This window comes from Bubalus bubalis, chromosome 5 (genome assembly GCF_019923935.1).
Source record: "Bubalus bubalis isolate 160015118507 breed Murrah chromosome 5, NDDB_SH_1, whole genome shotgun sequence".
Lineage (NCBI taxonomy): Eukaryota > Metazoa > Chordata > Mammalia > Artiodactyla > Bovidae > Bubalus > Bubalus bubalis.
The window spans coordinates 50,458,994-50,486,876 of NC_059161.1; the positions used below are offsets into that span (position 1 = coordinate 50,458,994).

The 27,883-nt window shown below is 40.9% G+C and overlaps 1 protein-coding gene across 1 annotated transcript; it reads right to left on the reverse strand.

Moving 5' to 3' along the window:
- Positions 1-780: 780 nt before the first annotated feature.
- On the reverse strand, positions 781-4,386 carry LOC102395983 (histone H3.3C-like). The gene is made up of 2 exons (XM_006062418.3): positions 4,024-4,386; positions 781-1,034 (listed from the first exon to the last, which is right to left on the reverse strand). The coding sequence occupies exons 1-2, from the start codon at positions 4,324-4,326 to the stop codon at positions 927-929; spliced, it is 411 nt and encodes a 136-aa protein (XP_006062480.1). The 5' UTR covers positions 4,327-4,386; the 3' UTR covers positions 781-926.
- Between the last annotated feature and the right edge of the window lie 23,497 nt (positions 4,387-27,883).

Below are 27,883 nucleotides of genomic sequence, written 5' to 3' on the forward strand. Positions count from 1 at the left end.
TTGCTTAGTCATGTCTGACTCTTTGTGACCCCATGGACTATATAGCCTGCCAAGCTCCTCTGTCCTTGGGGATTCTCCAGGCAAGAATACTAGAGTGGGTTGCCATGCCCTCCTCCAGGGGATCTTCCCAACCCAGGGATCAAACCCAGGTCTCTCACATTGCAGGCAGATTCTTTACCATCTGAGCCACCAGGGAAGCCCAATAATACAGGAATCGAACCAGGATTTCCTCCATTGCAGGCGGATTCTTTACCAGCTGAGCTACCAGGGAAGCCCCAGTAACCTCACCTACTTTACGTCTATTTTTTAAGTTATTTATTTATTTAGTTTTGGCTGTGCTGGCTCTTTTCCAGCTGTGGCAAGTGGAGGCTACTCTCTAGTTGTGGTGCACGGGCTCCTCATTGGGGCGGCTTCTCTTGTTGTGGAGCACAGACTCCAGAGCACAGACTCCACAGTTGTGGCACACGAGCTTAGATGCTCTGCCAATGTGGGGCCTTCCCGGATCAGGGATCAAACCCATGTCTCCTGCATTGGCAGGCGGATTCCTTACCACTGAGCCACCAGGGAAGTCTATGTCTATTTTTAAATGTAAAGTTTTTACTGATTCAACCCAGACTTTACTTTTTAATGTTTCAATTTTCTAATAATAGCAAATTCAATTTCCTGCTTTATTCTGCCCTGTCACACTTATTCCTCACTAATGTAATCTGCTTTCATTATTTATGAACCATCTGCTTCCTCTCCACTCCCATTAGAACATAAATACCAGACAGACAGGGATTCCTGTTTATTTTTTACTTTTCTCTTTGTGTTTTGAGACAGTGCTTGTTTCACAGTAAACTCGGGGATGTGAATGAGCACGTCCACCAGAGGCTCAGGGCTACTCCAGCCGCGTCCCAGAGCTCTTCTCAGGCCCCATTCTCATCTTACATGGGTCGTGGCTGTCTCCTTTTTCCTTTAAGCCATGGAAAGCTCTTATTCTGGGAGTACATTCTTGCCAGATTACTGTGCTGCTTGGACTCAAGGAATACAACCTGTTGAGTGGAAAGAAAATAGATTAAAAAAATAATCAAGAAACTTCATCTAAGCCAGTAATCACTTAAGAAATCTTACTGAATGTTACAGTATGAGGCTGCTTTAGTAGTGCCCACTAGCCACAAGGGCTTCCTAGGTGGCACACTGGTAAAGAATCCACCTGCCAATGCAGAAAATGCAAGAGATGCAGGTTCAATCCATGGGTCAGGAAGATTCCCTGGAGTAGGAAATGGCAACCTGCTCCAGTATTCTTGCCTGAAAAATTCCCTGGATGGAGGAGCCTGCTGGGCTACGGTTCACGGGGGCGCAAAGAGATGGACTTGACTAAGCACACACACACACAAGCACATACTGAATCACAAGCCCTAAGAAAGAGCCTGAAGAAAGTAATGCAAAAGAGCAGCAGAGTCCAATCTGAAGACAGCTTTACACTTTGCAAGGTCTTGACCTTTTCTCATTTCAGTAGTTCAATATCACCTAAATGACAACCCTTCTAGGCAGCTGCACAGCTTCTCTATCCTTAAAGTAAAACACAACGAAATAAAATCATACAAGGCCACCTTAAAATTTTAACATAGGAAATGAACTATTTGACCATGCAAAAAGCCAAAACCAGGTCATCCCTCAGAAAAATGTTTGTATTTTGTAATATCAATCAGCAAATACAAAAGAGTGATCAAAGACAGCATTATCATTTTATAATAGTAACCTAATCATTGATGGCATAACTTGCTTAAAAATTATCTATTAGAAGACAAATAACTTTTATTCTACATTTTAAATTTCATTTTATTTTATATTTGGGTAAACTATTTTTTATCATAGCTTCAAATTTTACAAAGAAATAAAATTTAAAAATCAGTATTTACAAAAATGTGTTATAGCCATTTCAGTATCATGTCAATATCTAATTATTGATGAGATAATCTTATGTTGTCAGTTAATGCTTACATTTTAATAAATAATTACATCTATAAATAGGATTTCCCTGGTGGTGCAGTGAATAAGAATTCACTTGCCAATGCATGGGACATGGGTTCGATCCTAATCTGGGAAGATTCCACATGCCTCAGAGCAACTAAGCCCCTGAACCACAACTACTGAGCCTGTACCCTCTAGAGCCTGTGCTTCAAAACAAGAGAAGCCATCACAATTAGGAGCCTGCACACTGCAACGAAGAGTAGCCCCTGCTCGCTGAAACTAGAGAAAGCCCATGCAAAGCAATGAAGACCCCAAAATAAATAAATGAATTAAATACATACATAAAATGTTAATGATTGTGTGATTGTACTTGTAACAACCAAAACGATGTAAATAATAGTAAAAATGTCTTAATACATCTACTATGCTAAGGAAATATTGAGCCAAATAACTAAAAAAAAAACTTATATTAGTTCCAGCTATAAATGTGTATTAACAGTTACATTAACTATGTTGAGGAACATTAGTATGTTTTCAGAATTGGAACTAAAAGTCTTTTCCCTTAATTTTTCCTATGATAAAATCATAGTAGTTTTTGCAGCAAAACAAAACATTAATTTATGGTATCATTTTAAAAAATCTATTTATTTCCATAAAATTAAATTAAAAAATCAGCAAATACTGTGAAAGGATTAGATATTAGAGGCTGTTGGTCCACTTATAAGATGGTTTATTTATTTTTAACGTTAGCTTCTGTATGGTTTTATACATATGATAATATTTAAGCATATTTTGTGTATAAATAAGTAAAAGTAAAGGTCATATTGGAGAAGGCAATGGCACCCCACTCAAGTACTCTTGCGGGGAAAATCCATGGGCGGAGGAGCCTGGTGGGCTGCAGTCCATGGGGTTGCTGAGGGTCGGACACGACGAGCGACTTCACTTTCACTTTTCACTTTCATGCATTGGAGAAGGAAATGGCAACCCACTCCAGTGTTCTTGCCTGGAGAATCCCAGGGACGGGGGAGCCTGGTGGGCTGCCATCTACGGGGTCGCACAGAGTCGGACACGACTGAAGCGACTTAGCAGCAGCAGCAGCAGCTTCCAAAGAACACCCAGGACTGATCTCCTTCAGAATGGACTGGTTGGTGTGAATAGCTCGGCTTGTATTATATTCTAGGGCCCTTATAAATCCATCCCCCCATCAGTGTTTGCATTGTCACCTAGAGGGTTAGTTAACACGTGGTACAATGAGGACTGATAGAAGGTATAATGTGCAAAGCACTTGAACTATGTAGGAAAACAGGTGCAGTCTAGTTAGGAGAAAACCAACTGGACTCTGACTCCCACACATCTTAATGGCAAGACTCCCCCCACATGTCAATGTGAAACACTTAATTTTAAAATGTTGACTCTACAATATACAAAATAGCTATTATAAATGCCTATAGTGTATTCTATAGCTGCGAGGTTTACTTTTTTTTTTTTAAGGAAACTGCAAGTTACACTGTGGTTAAGACTTACCTTCATCCCTTGAAAAAGCCCACATTCTATCACAGTGATGTATGGTCAGACTTAACAGCCCCAACTGTTAAAAACACTTGGATCAAGTCATAACCACTTTTACTGCAAAAGGACCCAGTATAGGTTTATCAATTCTAGTACCATAATAATTACCCAACAAGCCATTAACCTACAGAAAACATGCATCATGAGAAGCAAGAAATATCACTCGTCCCTTCTGCATATTAACAATTTGTCTTTTCTGAGCAACAGTGCTCATATTAACTGAGGTCTGTGAAGGGCCACTTTTCCCATTCATTCTGAGTGAAAGATGGAACGACTTAAGTACAAACGCAACATATTATAAACAATTTCCTACCAAAAAAAGTCACAAATTAAGCCAAAGTATTTTACAGAATTTACAAAACACCATAAAAACTGTCTTCACTGAAAGCTCCCCTCCTGCCCCCTCCCCTATCTAGCGAGCCAACTGGATGTCTTTGGGGCGTGATGGTGAAACTCCGAATGGATCGCTCACAGATTAGTATCTTCAAGCAAACCCACCAGGTAGGCTTCGCTAGCCTCCTGCAGCGTACGGATGGCGGCACTCTGGAACTTCAAGTCGGTTTTGAAATCCTGGGCGATCTCCCTCACCAACCTCTGGAAAGGCAGCTTCCGAATCAGAAAAGGGGTGGATTTCTGGTAAGGACGGATTTCTCGGAGGGCAACGGTCCCGGGCCTGTAGCGATGAGGTTTTGTCATCCCGCTGGTAGAGGGGGCGTTTTTCCCGGCCGCTTCAATGACCAGCTGTTTGCGGGACACTTTCCCACCTCTGGATTTATAAGCTGTCCTCTTGGTCCGGGCCATTTTCTTTGAGACCGCTGCCCAAGTCTTAGGCCACTTCTTCGAATGCGGCGCCGCGTCTGCTGCCCAACGGAGAGCCAAGCGAAGCGCGGAACCCCCTCCAACGAACAACCAAACCGCTTTACCGGGGTGTTCTTCCTAAATAAATACTCTAGCCTTACCCTGATGGACTGGCAGTTTTTTAAAGATCAGACAAAACAAAAATCTTGAAGAGTATGAAATACTTTAGAAAGACTATGTATTCATAAATAGTGGATTAGGCTTAAAATATTGTCTTAAAATACAGTTATTTTATTGATAATAAAATTTTCTAAGACAGGTATCACTGAATGCCATTTGGGCATAACTTTTATGTGTAAAATACATTTCATCAATACATTTTATCTGTCACTTCAGCAAATAACAAAATAATAAAACAGATTATATTTGTTTCATGCAAAACAAATAATACACTTGCTTTCCATAGAAGTTTTTCTCAGTTTTCAAAATATTTTCCCAAGTTCAGTGGTTACAACAACACTTTCTTGTTATTTTAAATATATACATGTGAAAATTTAGATTCAGATTAAGCAAATGTCTTGCCAGAGTTTTCACAACCATTTCTACAGAGCTAGTATGTAAATTTGTATCAATTCACCATCAAATCTTATTTTCCATTTTGTTTTCAACTTCTGTTCTTATCAGAGTCTGGATCAAATTGGTCTCAGTAAATATTAAGTGTATTTCTTGGTTTGGTTATGTTTTTAGAGAATAAATTATGACTAAGCTAATGACCGAAAAAAAGCCAGTGAAAAGATTTTAAATCTCATTCTTTGAATTTCATTTATTTATAAATCTATAATTTCAGCTTTGTTAAAGCATAATTGATGTAAAATTGTAGAATATTTAAAGTGTATCTCATGGTGGTTTGACATACATATACATGGTAAAAGAATTCTCATTCATCACTTCAAATATTTATCTTTTTTTGTATTTGAAAATACAAATTCTACTCTTAGCAAATTTCAATTACAAATACAGTGTTATCAGTTATAGCCACCATGTTTTACGTTAGATCCTGAAACCTTATTAATCTTGTCACTGTAATCTATTCACTGTAACATTTACCACTCCCTTGTTATTTCCCAGCTTCTAGCCCTTGGAAATCATTTTTTCTACTCTCTGTTTCTATGAATTTGACATTCCACCCCCCCCCCCCAAGATTCCACATATATGTGGTAGCATGTTGTCTGGCTTATTTATTTTGCACAATGCCCCTGAATACCATCAATGTTTTTGAGACTGGAAGGATTTCCTTCTTTTTCATGGCTGGTTAATATTCCACTGAGTATGTGTGTGTGGCTTTTTATTCATTCATCCTTTGATGGACATTGAGGTTGCTTCTATAAAGAACGCTCCTGCTAATGCAGGAGACATAAGAGACAAGGGTTCCATCCCTGGGTCAGGAAGATCCCCTGGAGGAGGGCACGGCAACCCACTCCAGTATCCTTGCTGGAGAATCCAATGGACAGGAGCGTGTGGCAGGCTGCAGTCCACAGGGTCGCACAGAGTTGGGCACGGCTGAAGGGACTTAGCACACACACACATACCTTGGCTAATGGGAATAATGCTGCAATGAACATGGTAGTGAGACAACTCTTTGATACCCTGTTTTCATTTCCTTTGCATGAACACTCAGAAGTGGAATTACTGGATCACACTGTAGTTCCGTTTTTAATTTATTTTGAAGAAACACCATGTTTTCCATAATGGCTGTACCAAGGTGCATTCCCACCAACGGTGTATGGGGTTTCCCTTATCTCCACATCCTCTATAATACTTGTAGTGTCTTATCTTTTTGATGATAAGCTTTCTGACAGTTATGAGGTTATATCTCACTGCAGTTTTGATTTGTGCTTCCTGTTGCTCAGTGATGCTGAGCACCTTTTCATGTACCTGTAGGCCAGTTGTATGTCTTCTTTGGGAAAATGTCTATTTAGGTCCTTTGTCCATTTTTAAATCATATTGCGTCCCCCCCCCCCTTGAATTGCATGATTACATGCATTTTGGACATTAACCTATTATCAGATTTATGATTTGCAAATATTTTCTCTCATTCTATGGGTTGCCTTTTCATTTTTAAAGTTGTTTGCTGTGCAGAAGGTTTTAAGTCTGATGTGGTCTTATTTATGTTTGCTTTTGTTTTTGCTTTTGGTGTCAAATCCAAAAAACTCTTGCCAAGACTGATGTCATGGAATTTACTTCTGATATTTTCTTCTAGGAATTTCATGGTTTGGGTCTCGTGTCCAAATATTTAATCTGTTTTACGTTGATTTTTGTGTATGGCGTAAGATAGGGGTCTGGTTACCTTTTTTGCATGTGGCTGTCTATTTTCTCCAGCATCATTTATTGAAGAAACTATTCTTTCTTCACTGAATCTTGGCTCCTTTAGTTGATCACTGATGTGCAAACTTATTTCTGGGCTCTCTATTCTATTCCATTGATCTGTGTGTCTGTTTTTATGTCAATACAATATTGCTTTGATTCAGTTCAGTTCAGTTGCTCAGTCATGTTCAACTCTTTGTGACTCCATGGACCACAGCACACCAGGCTTCCCTGTCCATCACCAACTCCTGGAGCTTGCTCAAACTCATATCCATCTAGTCGGTGATGCCATCCAACCATCTCATCCTCTGTCATTCCCTTCTCTTTCTGCCTTCATTTTTTACCAGCATCAGGGTCTTTTCAAACGAGTCAGTTCTTCACATCAGGTGGCCAAAGTATTGGAGTTTCAGCTTCAGCATTAGTCATTCCAATGAATAGTCAGGACTGGTTTCCTGTAGGATTGACTGGTCTGATCTCCTTGCAGTCCAAGGGGCTCTCAAGAGTCTTCCACAACACCACAGTTCAAAAGCATAAATTCTTCAGCACTCAGCCTTCTTTATGGTCCAACTCTTACATCCACACATGACTACTGAAAAAAACCATAGCTTTGACTAGATGGACCTTTGTTGGCAAAATAATGTCTCTGCTTTTTAATATGCTGTCTAGGTTGGTCATAAGTATTCTTCCAAGAAGCAAGCATCTTTTAATTTCATGGCTGCAGTCACCATCTGCAGTGATCTCGGACCCCAAGAAAACAAAGTCTGCCACTGTTTCCATTGTTTCCCCATCTATTTGCCATAAAGTGATGGAACCAGATGCCATGGTCTTCATTTTCTGAATGTTGAGTTTTAAGCCAGCCTTTTCACTCTCCTCTTTCACTTTCATCAAGAGGCTCTTTAGTTCTTCTTCACTTTCTGCCATAAGGGTGGTGTCATCTGCGTATCTGAGATTATTGATATTTCTCCTGGCAATCTTGATTCCAGCTTGTGCTTTATCCAGCTTGGCATTTTACATGATGCACTCTGCATAGAGGTTAAATAAGCAGGGTGACAATATACAGTCTTGATGTACTGCTTTCCCAATTTGGAACCAGTCCACTGTTCCATGTCCATTTCTAACTGTTGCTTCTTGATCTGTGTACAGATTTCTCAGGAGGCAGGTCATGTGGTCTGGTATTCCCATCTCTTTAAGAATTTTCCACAGTTTGTTGTAATCCACACAGTCAATGGCTTTAGCATAGTCAATAAAGTCAATTGCTTTGATTACTATAGCCTTTAATATAATTTTAAGTCAGAGAACATAATGCCTCCAGCTTTTCTTTTTTCTCAAAACTCTTTCAGCTATTCGGGTCTACTTTGTGGGTCCATGCACATTTTAGAACTGTTTGGTTTATTTTTGTAGAAAACGCTTTTGGAATTTTGGTAAGGCTTACATTGAATCTGTAGATTGCTTTGGGTAACACAGACATTTCTTTTTTTTAATATAAATTTATTTATTTAATTGGAAGCTAATTACTTTACAATATTGTATTGGTTTTGCCATACATCAACATGAATCCGCCACGGGTGTACACGTGTTCCCCATCCTGAACCCCCCTCCCACCTCCCTCCCCGTACCATCCCTCTGGGTCATCCCCAGATGACCAGCCCCAAGCATCCTGTATCCTGCATCGAACCTGGACTGGCGATTTGCTTCACATATGACATTTCAACAATATTAATTTTTCCAATTGACGAACATAGAGTACCTTTCCATTTTCATTTATTTTGTAATCCTTAATTTCTTTCATCAGTGTCCTATAGTTTGTAAAGATCTCTATCTTCTTTGTTAAGATTATTCATAGGTTTTAAAAATTCTTTTTGATCCTATTAGAACTTAAAATCTAAAGCTCAGATTATATTTTCTGCAGATCTTACCTCCTTTCTATTGAGTAGGTTCTCTAGCTGTTGAAGCACCATTTATCAAGGAAGACTGTTCAGATACTGAATATTTAGTTTTATACTGTTTCATTCAATATAAATGCTTTAATAAGTAGAATTTTAATTAAGATATAGCCTCAAATTCCTATGTGATTACATAAATTTGATATATATAGAAACATGTCTATATTTAGTAAATTATTTAGGTAATTTCAAGTATCAAGTACTATCCTTTTGGCCTTTCAGTCCCAACACTGGGCTGGCTATTAATACTTCATGCTGGTAAGATAATGTTATTTTTCTATTAATTCTATTAAGTTATTTGGTGAATTTCTACTTAGAAATGTTCTGTTTCTACTTAGAAAAGTCATAAATAAAGGCTTTTTTAAATACTCTGTTTTTCTTCATGCGTTATTATTCAGTTCTACCATATTGAATATTTCTAAAATTACTCTAGTTAACCATGCTTCCAAAAAGAACAAAGTGTTATCCAAGAGTGAATCCTGTCATGCTGCAATCCATGGGGTCCCAAAGAGTCAGACACGACTGAGCAACCAAATAACAAGAGTGAATTATTATTTTTTTTAGGTGATTGTTTCTCATAAAGATTCTCTCTGATAGTCTATCTTATAAAAAGAGTAGAGAATAAACTCACAGGCTGCGAAAGAGCACAGTGTTTACTAGTCAGGAAAGGAACGACAATTTATTAAATTATTTATTTATTTATTAATAAATAAATTATTAAATTTATTAGATTATCTATGGATGAATACAGATATAAACACTTTACCGACTTCAGCCAACCACATTACATGTGAAGATATCATGTTTGAAAAAAGACAATCAAAGAATTAACTATCTAGTCGCAATATCAGTGTATAGTGCAAGAGGTATACTTGCACTCCCTGCAGTACTATACTACTACCCTTGCAATACTGTTGAGGATTGTTGAGTATTACTACTACTGTTGCTACCATTGTCACTGTTTTATAGCTATTTACTAGCTCTGATTCATTGAATCCCTAACATGCACCAAAACTGAAATTAGCTTTTAAACAAATCTCATTTAATACTCAGAACATTGCTGAAAGTAGGTGACATGGTGAATTCAATCTTACATATAAAATACTCAGGCAAAAATCAGGAAATAATCTATACAGTGTCACATAATAACTGATAAATTTTAGATTTAAAACTGAGATCAAGACCTTTTTGATTACACTCTCATAGCTAGCAAATTATATTCCATAGGAAGTCTTTTCAGTGAGAAATAAATTATGTTAGGTACTCACTAATGGGTTTGGTTACAACCCTAATACTCTATAGCTTATATCATCATTTAAAAAATCATATGTATTTATTTTGGCTGCACCACTCAGCATGTGGTATCTTAGTTCCCATACCAGGGATCTAACCTGTGTCCCCTGCAGTGGAAGTGTGGAGTCTTAACCACTGGACCGCCAGGAAAGTCCTACTTTTAATAAAGTTTCTTTAACTTTATTCAGGAAAATACATTTGAAAATGAAGAATAAGCAGCCATTCACATGTATTTACGGATGGAGGTGTCTGGGTGGGATCTTAAGCCAACAGAGGAAATCTGGCATGCCTAAATGTTATTTCCAGCCACTCATACTCTTACCTTGTAAGAATAGTCATTATATTATTTCATATATAAAAACATCCAGAAGCTGTGCCTTATGGTCATTAGTGTACTTAATTTCTCATAAAAATGTAGAATGGTAAATCAGGTATTAATAAGGAGGTATTATAGGGAATGTGTAAAGATTTTTTTTTTTGCTACTTAATTCATTCAGATGTTCCTGATCATGAAATAATTCATCCAGTGTCACACAGTAACTGACAAATCTATAATATGATCAGCAGTGCATTTCTTATCAAGTCATCAGATTTTTCTCTGGCTTAGTTTTGCCTTTCCCTCAAGTATTTATAAGGTCAGGATGAGGACCTTATCAAAAGGGCCTTGTCTGTCCACTCATCTTGACTTCAGACAGGTTTTTTTCTTGATCTCCTGGAAATAACACATTACAACAGCCAAGGTTTTGCTTGAAAAGGCAAGAAGGCTCTATGGTCACTCAAGTTACTACCTGTGGTGCCCTCAGCCACCAAGTAAGAGGTCTGATTGCCCTGAGCCTGCCCTGGTGCATGGAAGTCCAGGCCACATTGGGGAGGTATCATGGAAGTGCTCCAGAAAATCCTGCTTCAACTGCAGACATGGGAGTGAAGTTACCTCCAGAGGATTCTAGCTTCTACTTGTCCTGATCCCTCAGCCCAGAGCCTTCTCTACTGAGGGCCCAGGATCAGAGAGCAGAAAAGAGCCTTTCCCACTGTGCCCTGTGTAAACTCCTTGCCCTGTGACCATGAACAAATAAAGTGGGTATTCAATGCCACAATTTTGGAGGTTAGTTCATTAAAAATTACTTTAAGAGCAAGAAAAATAACACAAATGTGCAAGTTCAGGAGGTGCCATAGCACATACACTACAATCTGTTTCCTTCCTCTCCTGGGTTTGTATCTGGAAGCAACAACTGTTACGTGTCTGTATTTCTTCCAGATTTAGTCATTGAGCAGTGATTAGCACTGACACTCTGACAAGCATTTTTCTCAGGGCTTTTCCTGTGTTTATTCATGTCTTCTTCATTTACCACAGATACTCAGGTGGCAGGATGAAGGGAAATCCTCTGTTCCCATCATTTCCCAAGAATGGAAATCTTAACTGTTTTTCAGTGTTGTCTTTTGCATGCTGTTCCTCTCCTCAGATAAGTATATTTTTCATAATATATTCCCTAATACTTTTTTATTTCATTCCTCAAGTTTCCTATCTACACACACACTTTTCTTTTAAAAAAAAAATAATTTTTATTGGAGTGTAGTTGTTTTACAAAGTTGTGTTAGTTTCTGCTGTACAGCAAAGTGAATCGGCTATGCCTAGACATATATCCCTTATTTTTTAGATTTCCTTATTTAGGTCACCAGAGAACATGAGTAGAGCTCTCTATGCTATACAGTGACCACAACAAATTCTAGAAAATTCTTAAAAAGACGGGAATACCAGACCACCTGACCTGCCTCCTGAGAAATCTGTATGCAGGTCAGGAAGCAACAGATAGAACTGGACATAGAACAACAGACTGGTTCCAAATAGGGAAAGGAGGACTTCAAGTCTGTATATTGTCACCCTGCTTATTTAACTTATATGCAGAGTACATCATGAGAAACGCTGGGCTGGATGAAGCACAAGCTGGAATCAAGATCACTGGGAGAAATATCAGTTATCTCAGATATGCAGATGACACCACTCTTATGGCAGAAAGTGAAGAAGAACTAAAGAGCCTCTTGATGAAAGTGAAAAAGGTGAAAAAGTTGGCTTAAAAACTCAACATTCAGAAAACTAAGATCAGGGCATCTAGTCCCATCACTTTGTGGCAAATAGATGGGGAAACAGTGCAAACAGTGACAGACTTTATTTACTTGGGCTCCAGAATCACTGCAGATGGTGACTGCAGCCATGATATTAAAAGATGCTTGGTCCCTGGAAGAAAAGTTATGACCAACCTAGACAGCATATTAAAAAGCAGACACATTACTTTGCCAACAAAGATCCATCTAGTCAAGGCTATGGTTTTTCCAGTAGTCATGTATGGATGTGAGAGTTGGATTATAAAGAAAGCTGAGCGCCAAAGAGTTGATGCTTTTGAACTGTGGTGTTGGAGAAGACTCTTGAGAGTCCCTTGGAATGCAAGGAGATCCAATCAGTCCAATCAGTCCATTCAGGAAATCAGTCCTGGATATTCATTGGAAGGACTGATGCTGAAGCTGAAACTCCAGTACTTTGGCCACCTCATGCGAAGAGTTGACTCATTGGAAAAAACCCTGATGCTGGGAAAGACTGAAGGCGGGAGAAGGGGATGACAGAGGATGAGATGGTTGGATGGCATCACAGACTCAATGGACATGAGTTTGAGTAAACTTCGGGAGTTGGCGATGGACAGGGAGGCCTGGCGTGCTGCAGTCCATAGGCTCACAAAGAATCAGACATAGCAAACTGAACTGAACTGAGGTTCTCATTAGTTACCTATTTTATACATGGTGGCACATACATTCGGAGAAGGCAATGGCAACCCATTCCAGTACTCTTGCCTGGAAAATCCCATGGACGGAGGAGCCTGGTAGGCTGCAGTCCATGGGGTCTTGAAGAGTCGGACACGACTGAGTGACTTAACTTTCACTTTTCACTTTCATGCATTGGAGAAGGAAATGGCAACCCACTCCAGTGTTCTTGCCTGGAGAATCCCAGGGACGGGGGAGCCTGGTCACACAGTCGGACACAACTGAAACGACTTAGCAGCAGCAGCAGCAGCAGCACATATATTTTCTACCAAGCTGGGAAGCAATAAAATTCTTAATTTAGAGATGTATTATTTTACCTCTTCTTTTGCCTCCTTGTTCTTCACTCTGAGGAACAGCAATTGAGATAGGGCAATCCTGGAGAAAATATGACACGATCTATCTTCTTGTTATATACCTCATTAATGATCCATTTGATTTCTTGCAGATTTTTGTGGTGCATCAGCAATGATAGAGATTTGTACTACAGCATTCCAAAACTTGAACACTACCTGCTTTGTTTTAAACATGGCAATTCTCTTATCTTCTAGAATTTTCATTTGTACCGAGGCTAGAGGTGGGGGTGGGGCTGCTACTTACCTTTTCATAGCTAAATTTCATGACCTAACACAGGAATGGTGTGATTAGGTGTTAAATTTTGAGCCAGAACATATATTTAATCCTACAGTTTTGGGTTATCCAAAATTCTTTGTATAGGAAAGATTTAATTATATATTTTTACTCAACCCACTGGTGAAAATACACTATTATTTTAGCTCATTGACTACACAGTCTTGTGCATACACAATGACAGGGACTTTTTTTTTAATGAATACACAGAGACTGAGACATAATCAAGTCTACAAAATCAGTTGCATTCAGAGAAAAAGAAAGTGATAACGAATAAGACAAGGATTAATGTAATTAGATAAGTATATGCTCAGAGACAGAATGTGACATTTTACAGTTGAATTCCTATTATTGCTTCTTTCATATGGAAAAAAATTTTAGTTGTTTGATAAACAAATGTCTACTGACTCAGAAATAGTAAAAATGGTATTTCCACCAAGAATGAAACTTCTTTTTATTCTCAACATATTCGTTGTTTTCTCTTCACTCTGAAAATTTCAATAGCAACTCTATTTGGGGAGGTCTTTTTCTCTCATATAACTTGTTTTCTTAATCAGAGAGTAATAATGTGTGGTTCTGAGATTCAATTTTTGAAGTAAAATGTTGACTCTGAAATGCCACACTCATCCATGAAAACACACAACTGTCTGCACAGAGCAGGGCTGCCTTCACTCTGAAAGTTCTATGATGACTGGTTTCCATGGTAATGTGATGATGCGCATCCTACGTTCCATTCCAACTGTCACTCTGTGAGCTGAGAGATTCAAATTTGGTGACAGATGAAAAGCTGTCACCCTCACACCTTGAGTGTTTGAAAATGGGAAATCTGAATTGTTATTTTGGAGGTACATTTATATTGATACTCTAAAGGCAGGTTATTTCTTCAAATGGATGATTAACTTTGAGTGAAAACATATTTTTTCTCACCTTTTTTTCCCATTTCTGCCACTGTAATTTTTCTATAGACTTATAAGTCTATTATACAGCTTTGTTATATTACTTAAGGTAATTTTATAATTCTGCTGTCAAGCTGGCTGCCTCAAATATTTTCCTAAATTTAGAAAAATATGCTATTCCTAATGCCAATTTTGTACACACTCTTGCAGAGCACAGACACAAGAAGCATCACACAGCTCTCATTGAAACAGGGGAATCTTGATGCTACCTCTGCAATAGACAGAAAAGGAGAATTACAGCTCAACTCTTCTGAATGTAGATGTCAAAACCTGAAACCAAATATTAGCAGGAGAAATGTAAAAAGGAAAGCAACTGGACTTTCCAGGCAGGATTTCCATGGGTTGATAAGGACAAGATCACAGGCTGCTTGGGTGTTACCTGGGAGTGTGGTAAGAAGGGACAGTGCCATTGCATTAAAGAATGAACATTTGGCAACTGGTTCAGGGAAGGAGTGTCTGTCTGCAGTACTCAAAGAGAGTTCTGGGATGAGGTGTTCAGGCTGAGGATATTGAGGGGACGCTCAAAGGGAATATGGGACTCTGTTCCTGTTACTACAGGGTCTATAGAAGGATGAGGAGTTTATAGAAACTGGATTTTGGTGAAGAAAGACTTGAGCCCCTGCCCATTCTCAGACAGGCCTTGGTCCAGGCTGCTCAAACATATACCTAGATCTAAAGTCAGTGAGACATTCCTGAATTACCAAAGCACCAGCCCAGATGGCCACCTCCCCAGTGAGTTCACATCAAGAACTCATCCAGGGCTGGTCAGCTAACGGAAACTAATTCTTGGCAGAGCCATGATATGGCATTTGGTTTAGACTGTTGTGAACTCTGAGCCATCTTGAGAGCCAAATGGACCACTGGTGACTTGAGGTAGTCACCTGGTCATTGTGAAGGTGTCCTGAGAGACAGCTGATGATGTGTAAATGCTGGGGAGGATAGCAGCGTGGCAGCTGTCCTTCCCCTGGTTCTTCAGAGGGGCTTCGTCTGAAGGAAACTCCTGTATCATTGATCAGGGGTTGAAAGATGGATGAAAATGCTGGATGAGATTTTGGATGGTAATCTTAGCTCAAACATCTCCCTAGGGTATCAACACTCACCAGGAGGAGGATTTGAGGGAGAGAGTGAGGGGGACTCTTGATTCAAGGGTCTAGGTCATGATCTCGGCTCTGGGTGGATATCAGGGGTTCAGGGATCTCTGTCCTCAAGGAACCAAGAACATTCCTGTCCTAGATCCACTCATTGTTGTGACTCTTGGAAAGTTATTTTAAACTGTGATGTCTTCCACTGAAAAAATATGGATTATAGCCCTTGCTTTGCATTTGTCTTCCCCTGGAACTGGGCTGTCAAAGGGATCATATGAGAAGATAATATTCTCCAAGAGCAGTAAAGCATCCTTCCTATGTAAAGTCTTCCCCATGTTTTGTTCCTCCTCGCCCTAAAATTTTGACTTATCAAAGGTATTTGGGGAGGTCTTTTCCTCTCACATCCTACTTTTGCATTCCAGTCCCCTATAATGAAAAGGACATCTTTTTTGGGTGTTAGTTCTAAAAGGTCTTGTAGGTCTTCATAGAACCGTTCAACTTCAGCTTCTTCAGCGTTACTGGTTGGGGCATAGACTTGGATTACTGTGATATTGAATGTTTGCCTTGGAAACGAACAGAGATCATTCTGTCATTTTTGAGATTGCATCCAAGTACTGCATTTTGGACTCTTTTGTTGACCATGATGGCTACTCCATTTCTTCTAAGGGATTCCTGCCCGCAATAGTAGATATAATGGTCATCTGAGTTAAATTCACCCATTCCAGTCCATTTTAGTTCGCTGATTCCTAGAATGTCAACATTCACTCATGCCATCTCTTGTTTGACCACTTCCAATTTGCCTTGATTCATGGACCTAACATTCCAGGTTCCTATGCAATATTGCTCTTTACAGCATCGGACCTTGCTTCTATCACCAGTCACATCCGCAGCTGGGTATTGTTTTTGCTTTGGCTCCATCCCTTCATTCTTTCTGGAGTTATTTCTCCACTGATCTCCAGTAGCATATTGGGCACCTACTGACCTGGGGAGTTCCTCTTTCAGTATCCTATCATTTTGCCTTTTCGTATTGTTCATGGGGTTTTCAAGGCAAGAATACTGAAGTGGTTTGCCATTCCCTTCTCCAGTGGACCACATTCTGTCAGATCTCTCCACCATGACCTGCCCATCTTGGGTGGCCCCACGGGCATGGCTTAGTTTCATTGAGTTAGACAAGGCTGTGGTCCTAGTGTGATTAGATGAACTAGTTTTCTGTGATTATGGTTTCAGTGTGTCTGCCCTCTGACGCCCTCTTGCAACCAGACCACCTGATATGCCTCTTGAGAAATTTGTATGCAGGTCAGGAAGCAACAGTTAGAACTGGACATGGAACAACAGACTGGTTCCAAATAGGAAAAGGAGTACGTCAAGGCTGTATATTGTCACCCTGCTTATTTAACTTATATGCAGAGTACATCATGAGAAACGCTGGACTGGAAGAAGCACAAGCTGGAATCAAGATTGCCGGGAGAAATATCAATAACCTCAGATAAGCAGATGACACCACCCTTATGGCAGAAAGTGAAGAGGAACTCAAAAGCCTCTTGATGAAAGTGAAAGTGGAGAGTGAAAAAGTTGGCTTAAAGCTCAACATTCAGAAAATGAAGATCATGGCATCTGGTCCCATCACTTCATGGCAAATAGATGGGAAAACAGTGGAAACAGTGGCTGACTTTATTTTTTTGGGCTCCAAAATCACTGCAGATGGTGACTGCAGCCATGAAATTAAAAGACGCTTAGTCCTTGGAAGGAAAGTTATGACCAACCTAGATAGCGTATTGAAAAGCAGAGACATTACTTTGCCAACAAAGGTCCGTCTAGTCAAGGCTATGGTTTTTCCTGTGGTCATGTATGGATGTGAGAGTTGGACTGTGAAGAAGGCTGAGCGCCGAAGAATTGATGCTTTTGAACTGTGGTGTTGGAGAAGACTCTTGAGAGTCCCTTGGACTGTAAGGAGATCCAACCAGTCCATTCTGAAGGAGATCAGCCCTGGGATTTCTTTGGAAGGAATGATGCTAAAGCTGAAACTCCAGTACTTTGGCCACCTCATGGGAAGAGTTGACTCATTGGAAAAGACTCTGATGCTGGGAGGGATTGGGGGCAGGAGGAGAAGGGGACCACAGAGGATGAGATGGCTGGATAGCATCACTGACTCGATGCATGTGAGTCTGAGTGAACTCAGGGAGTTGGTGATGGACAGGGAGGCCTGGCGTGCTGCGATTCATGGGGTCTCAAAGAGTCGGACACGACTGAGTGACTGAACTGAACTGAACTGAACTTTCCTCTCACATAACTTGTTTTCTTAATCAGGGAGCAATAATGTGTGAGGCTGGGATTCAATTTTTGAAGTGAAATGTTCACTCTGAAATGCCACACTTGTCCATGGGAACACACACTAGTCTAGACAGAGCAGGTGGACTCAGAGTGGGCAGAGATAATTCTTGGCAGAGTGGGGCATTTGGCTTAGGCCATTGTGAAGCCATCTGATGGCTGATCTGAAGCCCTCTGATGCTCAGAAGCCATCTTGAGAGCCCTTCAGACCAAATAGACCACTCACTGGTCACTTGAGGCGGTCACCTGGTCATTGTGAGGGTATCATGTGAGACAGTGACAATGTGGACTTGCTGGGGAGGATGGCCACAGCTGAACTTCCTCTGGTCCTTTGTTGCTATTCAGTCACTAAGTCAAGTCCGACTGTTTGTGACCCCATGGACTGCAGCACACCAGGCTTCCCAGTCCTTCACCATCTCCCAGAGTTTGCTCAAACTCATGTCCATTGAATCAGTGATGTTGGTTCTTTAGAGGGGATTTATTTGGAGGAAACTCCTGTATATGGATCAGGGATTGAAACATGGAGGCAACATTCTGAAAGGGGATGTAGACTGTCATCTTGGCTCAGACATCAGGGCTTCAAGTCTCACCCACCGTAAACCTGGGGCGGGAGGATTTGAGAATGTGAGTAAGGGGAGGGGAGCTCTTGATTCAAAGGTGCAGCACATTATCTCAGTCTTGGGTGGTTCTCAGGGATTCAGGGAACTCTGTCATCAGCAAGCAAGTACATTCCTGTCCCAGATCCATCGCTCATCACAGTTGTGACTCTTGGAAAGTTTCTCTAAATTTCAGTGGCTACCACTGAAAACATGGATTACAGCACCTGTTTTTTATGGCTTTCACCTGAAATTGGACTGATGTGGGGATCAGAGGAGACAGTAATAGATGTTCTTTGTGAGCTGTAAAGCATCCTTCCTGTGCATAGACTGGAGAGAAAGCTTCCTTCCTCCCTTGCTCTGGCGCCATCCAAATCACCTCTCTGGATTCAGCCACTGGCACATGCCTAGCTTATTCTTGCAGGCATTCAATAAGTGAATACTCATAAAACAATCATGAAGCAGCAGCCCTTTATTTTTCTTAAGGCTTTACCTGTAATGAATCATTTTTGGCCACTTTACACAATATGAATATGTGGGTCATATTAACATTTCTACATCTCAGAACAGAGAATTGGGGTACAGAGAAATCTACATCACTTCCTCAGGCATGTGCTCCTAATAAAGGGGATTTGAAATCAGGCCGTCAGGCATGGTCGCTGTGCTTTGCTGTATATCTAGAATGTCTCTGCTACACAAAGGTGTTTGCCCACAAAACCTAAAAGGCAAGATCTTCCTAAGTTCAACTTTGACTCTGGAGGCTCTGCTGGGCTGTCCGTTAATAAGGGATCAAAGACTGGCCTGTGAGCCAATTATCAGCAATTTCATTGTCATCTTCTGAAATCAAGGTAGTAGTTCTGTCTGCTGTAATTCATTTTCCAGGATCTTGCTTCAGGGATGAAAGAAGAAACATTCATCTGATGTCAAAAAAATCACCCACTAGCTGGGCCAGAATAATCCACTTCTGGCCACACAACAGGGTGCACCCTATCAATGACTCAGAAGAAGGTACTGTGAAAAGTGACTCTAAGTTCATTCAAGAGTGATTATTCTAGTTCATTCAGTGTTCCATATTTAAGAAAGAACTATAAAAATTCTAAGCCATATTCTTCCTTTAGATTATTTAAAACTTCAAATTGACTGACTCAGTTGGTAGTTTTATAACTATAAAAGTGATGATGAATTTAAAACTCAAAATTCAGTTTATGTTTAATAGTTAAGATGGCCTCAGTCATGTTTAGACTTTAGCTGGTTTTTGAATATTAGCTGAAATAGATCTATCTCTGAAGCCACATTTCCAGATTTTTAAATATTATTAGATATTATTTCTGGAGAAGGCAATGGCACCCCACTCCAGTACTCTTGCCTGGAAAATCCCATGGGCGGAGGAGCCTGGTGGGCTGCAGTCCATGGGGTCACGAAGAGTCGGACACCACTGAGCGACTTCACTTTCACTTTTCACTTTCATGCATTGGAGAAGGAAATGGCAACCCACTCCAGTGTTCTTGCCTGGAGAATCCCAGGGAGGGGGGAGCCTGGTGGGCTGCCGTCTATGGGGTCGCACAGAGTTGGACACGACTGAAGCGACTTAGCAGCAGCAGCAGCAGATGTTATTTAGCATGAAATCATACTAAAATAAAAGTTGAACAGATAATACAGAAAGTTCCCATATCCAGTCCCTCCAGATTCCCCTATTAACTATATCTAACATTACTATAGTACATTTGTTAAAATTAGCAAAACAATGCTGGTACATTATTAATTAATTAAAAGTCCAAGTTTACATTAAAATTCACTCATTGTGCTGTGACATTGGGTGAGTTCTAACAAATATATAATGTCAGGTGTCACCATACAGATATCTGCACACAACTGTTCTCAGAAGCATCAAAAGATGGGACCTACCCTAGATTTCATTGTGATCAATGGATAAATAAAATGTAATATATATTTGCAGTTAAATAATATTCAGCCAGAAAGAGGAAGTAAATTTTGAAATATGTTACATATTCAAACATGGATAGACTATATATATATATATATATATATATATATATATATATATATATCAGTCGTGACATCAAGCAGGCATAGAAAAACAAACAAAATATTATTCCATATATATGAGGTAAACAGAATAGCCAGACAATCAAAGACAGAAAGCAGTGATTACTAAGAAGTAGAAGCAGGGGTGAAGGTGAGTTATTTCTGAATGGGTGCAGAGGTTATGTAAGATATGATGAGAAAGATTATGTACAGACAGTAGTGAAGGGTACATTGCATTGTGAAGGTAATATCACTGAACTGATACCTACAAATTATTACAAGGATAAATATTATGTATATTTCAAATATATATATATAAGTAAAAAAAAATCCAATCAATAGATGAGGAACATAGGAGCAGCATGTGTGAAACTATCCTGTAATATTTCAGGAAAAATGGAAATTTGGCTGAACTTTAAAATGAGCAGGAGGAGCCATGCCACACTCACACTGAAACAGCCTGCATTTTAGTGTACCCTTTTTGAGACTGACTCTATTCAATTGAATATGTTCCCATGAACTTGAAAGCTGAAGGCTCAGTTGCTCATTTTTTCCAAGTTCCTCTCTTCCGTGAAAGTGTGAAAGTGTTAGTCGCTCAGTTGTGTCCAACTCTTTATGACCTCATGGACTGTAGTCCACCAAGTTCCCTGTTCATGTGATTTCCCAGAGAATGCTAGCGTGGGTTGCCATTTCCTTCTCCCAGGGATCTTCCCGACCCAGGAATTGAACCCAGGTCTGTTGCCTTGCAGGCAGATCCTTTACGATCTGAGCCACCACTTAGCCTTCCTTCAGTCCACCTAGGACGAGGCCCAGTAGCAGCTCAGTCCGTACTTTTCAACCCCTCACATCCACACACACCCACCCCACGTCCAGTCAGACAAGGCTTGCTGAGTAATTCCTGAGCAGCACCACCGACATCCTGACTCTTACTCTATGTCCTCTTAGCTCCCACTGAGTCCCTGTTGGAGGATCTGCCCAGTGACGGGGCAGAGGAGAAGGCCCCGCCTACCCCCAAGGTAAGTTCGCCTTTATCTGAGATAAAAATTTGCTTTGTTTCTTTTTAACTAATTCAGACATGAAAATGTAACGCTGTACGTTATAGATGACATATACAAACCCCTTGTTTGGGGAAATGCTGGGTAAAAGTTTGTTATCAACAAATAACTGATTCAAAGAACATTTGGAAGATTGGCAGAATCAGTTACAAACTGAGCAGAGTGAGCATCTCCTTCTGCAGAAAATATTCCTTCTTTTTAAAAATATAATTTTTATTTACTTATTTATTTTTAGCTATGCTGGGTCTTCACTGCTGTGCAGGCTTTTCTCTAGCTGCAGAGAACAGGGGCCACTCTCTAGTCGCAGTGTGGGGGCTTCTCACTGTGGTGGCTTCTCTTGCTGCGGAGCATGGGCTCTAGGGCTCGCCGGCTTCAGCAGTTGCAGCTCCCAGGCTCCAGAGCACAGGCTCAATAGTTTTGGCATCCAGCCCCAGCTGCTCTGTGGCATGTGGGATCTTCCCCAACCAGGGATTGAACTCATGTTTCCTGCATTGGCAGGCAGATTCTTTACCACTGAGACACCAGAGAAGCCTGAAAATATTCCTTCTTGATAATGATTCTTTTTTTTTTTCTGGTCAGCATGGACTGACTTGGAAAATCTTCCATGAAAAGCTCAAGCGTTTTCCAAAAGTGTCTTCACAGTTTTCTTTTGAGGAAACTGACTCAACTGTGGCTTTACAGATGGTTTCCTAAGGTCACCGATAAAGACCAGACCTGAGCCTGCAGTGCAGAGGATGCTGTGACCTTCACAATGCTCTCTTTTCTCTGATTGTAAGTGGATGGGACAGACGATGAAAACGGTACATGTGTTGGAACCACTCCTCTGCTGATGGGAAATCTAGCTGATGCTGACGAAGAAGGTGGGACTTTTCTGCCTGCTGGGATTGGAGAGACACTCACCCCATTCTGGGTTGCTACAGGGAGTGAGGGGTGGGGATGCAGCAAATGAAATTGATTTCCCACTGGGAATGGCAACCCATTCCCATATTCTTGCCTGGGGAATACCATGGACAGAAGAGCCTGGCGGGCTACAGTGCATGGGGTTGCAACTGAGCATGCATACAGCAAAGAGCAACCCCATGTTGCACAGTCCCTGGAAAACACGAGAATGGTTATCGGGTGTGGGTTTGTGTCTATGAAAGTTGAGTGTCCCACTGTGAGCCTGTTGGTGTGATTGTGAATCTGTGTGTGTGGAGGAGTGCCTGTTTCCTCAGGAGCTATTTCCCACTCACACAGCACGATACACCTGTCAAGGTTCTGTTAAAAAAAAAAAAATCTCATCACCACTGCTCACTGTCTGTACAGTCACTCATTCTTCCCTCACACAGCTGTTCCTGGAAATGTGGATAATATTCTCTCTCCTCGGATGGAGATGGGGCAGAAGACAAATGGCCCAAGCTCTTGACCTCTTAAAGGGAAAAGTCAAAATGGGAACCCAGGCAAGGGTTCCAATGTGGACACCCTGGAATACCGACCTGTACTTATCACTCAGCCACAGGATCATCAGTCCTGGGTCAAGAGGGTCCTTGTTTTTCAGACTATTTCATATTGAGCATGATCCCCATAGCTAGAAAACCAAAGGCTTCTTTTTTTCACTTTTTCCCTTTCTTCTCACCTTTGCCTTCCTTCAGTCCACCAACATAATGCCAAACCACAGTTCAGTCTATTTTATTAACTACCCACATCCACACACACCCATCCCATTTCCACAGCAGTGAACTCTCTCTAGTTCCTGAGCGCCACCACCAGCATGCTGATATTTACTCTGTGTTCTCTTAGCTCCCCCTGCGGACCTGTTGGAGGACATGACTACACAGAGGAAGAGATCCCACTTACTGCCAAGGTAAGCTCCCCTTTCTTTACCTGAGATGAAAATGTTGGTTAATCTCTTTTTCCTTCCCAATCAAATTTAGACATCTGACAATGTTCAGTATAGATGATACTTACAATTTCCTTGATCGGGGGAATGTTGAGTGGAAGTCTATTACCAACAGATACTTGGTTGAAAGGACATTTCAAAAATGACAGCATCATTTACAAATTGGAAGATAGTGAGCTTTTTCCCCAAACAGAATATTTTCCCACTGGAAAAAGAATTTTGTATTTGCCTGTCAACATGGACTTGGGAAGTTCTTCCATGAAAAGTCAGAGAGTTTTCTGCAGTGTCTTCACTGTTTTCACTGGGGCCATAAACTCTACAACCTGTTTCCAATCTGGTTTCCTAAAGTCACCCAAAGAATTAACTGTACCCACCATTCATAGGATGATGCCATCCCCAGAGGTTTAAAATTTTTTAATTGAATTATAGTTGATTTACAATATTATATTAGTTTAAATGTATAGCATAGTGGTTCAGTGTTTTTCCAATTACACTGCATAAAAAGTTGTTAGAAAATAATGGCTCAGGCGTCCCTGGTGGTCTAATGGTTAAGAATCCACCTGCCAATGCAGGGGCCGTGGGTTCAATCCCTGCTCTGGGACGATCCCACATGCTGCAGAGCAACCAAGCCCATGTGCCTCAACTACTGAGCCTACACTATAGAGCACAGGAGCTACTAATACTGAGCCCGTGAGCCACAACTAGTGAAGGAAACAGGCCTAGAGCCTGTGGTCCACAAGAATACCACCACAGGGAGAAGCCCACGCACCATAATGAAGAGAAGCCCTCACTCGCCACAAATAGAGAAAGCCTGCACATCGCAATGAGAACCCAGCACAGCCAGAAATTAAATAAATAAATCTTTTAAAAAAAGAAAAAAAATTATGGCTCTAATTTTCTGAGCTCTACAATACATCCTGGTTGCTCCTCTATTTTATACAAAGTAGTTTGTACCCTTTAAATCCTTACAACACTCATGGCCCTGAGGAAAGGGGAACCTTTCCTTCTCCGCATTGGTAACCTCTAGTTTGTTCACTGCAATCTGTGAGTCCTCACAGTGTCCTCTCCTCTCTCTTCCCAGGAGGATGCAACAGCTGGTAAAAACCATATGTATTCTGAAACCACTCCTCTTCAGAGGAAAAAGCTAAGTGATGAAGAATGTGGGGCTGTCTTGCCTGCTTTGGTTGGAGAAACACCCTGATTCTGGGTTCCCACTAGGAAAGAGGGTGAAGGATTTAGTGAAAGAAACGAACTTCCCTCAAAAGAGCGCTGAACTTGCTGTATAGTCCCTGGAAGCTGTGAGATCACTTAGGTGATGTTGGCTTGTGTGTATGAGGACTAACAGGCTGTCCACATGTGAGGTTACAGGTATGATTGTCAATCTGTGTGTATAAATGTGTTGGTTCCCCAAGAGCTATTTCCCACGTACACAGAAAACTCCTGTCAACTTTCTGTTAAAAAAAAACACCACCACCTCATTCTTCCTTCACCACAGCTGTTCCCAGAGGTTTGGATAACATTCTCTCTCCTCAGAGAGAGATGGGACAGAGATAAACGGCCCAAACTCTTGACTTCCTAAAGGGAAACGTCAAAATGGGAAGCCAGACGAGGGTCCCAATATGATGCTCTGTGACCACTGACCTGTACTCACTCAGCCACAGGATAACTCACCTGTTATCACTCAGCCACAGGATCATCAGTCCTGGGGCAAGGGGGTCTCTGCTCCGTGCACATGCCTGGCAGCACTAGACTCTCCAGAGGTCCCAGACACTGCCCATCACTGTAAGGCGGCTCACAGAAGCCAGGGCAGCTGTCGGTGCATTCAACAGCCAACTTGGGCAGAGTCAAGCGTGTGAAACACCCCCAGAAAGCCAGCATACTTGTGCTCAGCTCACAGATTCTGAGAGGTGTGAGGTTCCACATAGGACAATGCAGGTCAACATCTTTCAGTGCTGGGGTCATTGTTTAGCATTTGACCAAACACAGGAAGAATGAGGGAGGTATTTATTGTATTGGATAATACTACCACAAGCCTTAGAAGTGCTAGAATCCTGTAAACACTTACCAATGGCACAGTGGCAAAGAAGTCTAAATGAATTTGATTGTTAGTCCTGGTGCCCATCAGCCTTTTTACAAACCTCCTGCACAGCTGGGTTAGAGACATCAGCCCTCACTCCAGCCTTCCTCTCTGTAATGAACTGTACCTCTGGTTGGATGGCTGATGGGAGAGTGCACTGCCACCAATCAGCAGACATGCACACATTGTTCACAAAAAGAAGGGAAGAAAATGGCACATGATTGATAGCATCAATTTTTAAGCAGTAGGATCTTAGTATTTTCTAACATTTATATCTGATTTTCCTTCAGTTCAGTTCAGTTCAGTTGTTCAGTCATGTCCAACTCTTTGCAACCCCATGAACTACAGCACGCCAGGCCTCCCTGTGCATCACCAACTCCCGGAGTTTACTCAAACTCATGTCTGTTGAGTTGGTGATGCCATCCAACCATCTCATCCTCTGTCGTCCCCTTCTCCTCCTGCCCTCAATCTTTCCCAGCATCAGGGTTTTTTCAAATGAGTCAGCTCTTCACATTAGGTGGCCAAAGATTTGGAGTTTCAGCTTCAACATCAGTCCTTCCAAAGAACACCCAGGACTGATCTCTTTAGGATGGACTGGTTGAATCTCCTTGCAGTCCAAAGGACTCTCAAGAGTCTTCTCCACATCACAGTTCAAAAGCATCAATTCTTTGCCACTCAGCTTTCTTTATAGTTCAACTCTTACATCCATACATAACTACTGGAAAAACCATAGCCTTGACTAGACAGACCTATATTGGCAAAGTAACGTCTCTGCTTTTTAATATGCTGTATAGGTTGGTCATAACTTTCCTTCCAAGGAGTAAGCGTCTTTTAATTTCATGGCTGCAATCACCATCTGCAGTGATTTTGGAGCCCCCAAAAATAAAGTCAGCCACTGTTTCCACTGTTTCCCCATCTATTTCCCATGAAGTGATGGGACCAGATGCCATGATCTTAGTTTTCTGAATGTTGAGCTTTAAGCCAACTTTCTCGCTTTCCTCTTTCAGCTTCATCAGGAGGCTCTTTAGTTCTTCTTTGCTTTCTGCCATAAGTGTGGTGTCATCTGCGCAGTGTCATCTGCGTATCTGAGGTTATTGATATTTCTCCCAGAAATCTTGATTCCAGCTTGTGCTTCTTCCAGTCCAGCGTTTCTCATGATGTACTCTGCATATAAGTTAAATAAGCAGGGTGACAATATACAGCCTTGACGTACTCCTTTTCCTATTTGTTGTTCCATGTCCAGTTCTAACTGTTGCTTCCTGACCTGCATATAAGTTTCTCAAGAGGCAGATCAGGTGGTCTGCTATTCCCATCTCTTTCAAAATTTTCCACAGTTTATTGTGATCTACACAGTCAAAGGCTTTGGCATAGTCAATAAACCAGAAATAGATGTTTTTCTGGAACTCTCTTGATTTTTTGATGATCCAGTGGATGTTGGTAATTTGATCTCTAGTTCCTCTGCCTTTTCTAAAACCAGCTTGAACATCTGGAAGTTCACAGTCCACGTATTGCTGAAGCCTGGCTTGGAGAATTTTGAGCATTACTTTATTAGTGTGTGACATGAGTGCAATTGTGCGGTAGTTTGAGCATTCTTTGGCATTGACTTTCTTTGGGATTGGAGTGAAAACTGATCTTTTCCAGTCCTGTGGCCACTGCTGAGTTTCCCAAATTTTCTGGCATGTTGAGTGAAGCACTTTCACAGCACCATATTTTGGGATTTGAAATAGCTCAATTGGAATTCCATCACCTCCACTAGCTTTGTTCATAGTGATACTTCCTAAGGTCCACTTGACTTCACATTCCAGGATGTCTGGCTCTAGGTGAGTGATCACACCATTGTGATTACCTGGGTTGTGAAGATCTTTTTTGTACAGTTCTTCTATGTATTCTTGCCACCTCTTCTTAATATCTTCTGCTTCTGTTAGGTCCATACTATTTCTGTCCTTTATTGAGCCCATCTTTGGTTGAAATGTTCCCTTGATATCTCTAATTTTCTTGAAGAGATCTCTGGTCTTTTCCATTCTATTGTTTTCCTCTATTTCTTTGCATTGATCACTGAGGAAGGCTTTCTTATCTCTCCTGGCTATTCTTTGGAACTCTGCATTCAAATGGGTATATCTTTCCTTTTCTCCTTTGCTTTTCACTTCTCTTCTTTTCACAGCTATTTGTAAGGCCTCCTCAGACAGCCATTTTGCTTTTTTGCATTTCTTTTTCTTGAGGATGGTCTTGATCCTTGTTTCCTGAACAATATCACGAACCTCCATCCATAGTTCATTAGGCACTCTATCAGATTTAGTCCCTTAAATCTATTTCTCAGTTCCACTGTATAATTATAAGGAATTTGATTTAGGTCATACCTGAATGTTCTAGTGGTTTTCCCCACTTTCTTCAATTTAAGTCTGAATTTGGCAATAAGGAGTTCATGATCTGAGCCACAGTCAGCTCCCGCTCTTGTTTTTGGTGACTGAATAGAGCTTCTCCATCTTTGGCTGCAAAGAAT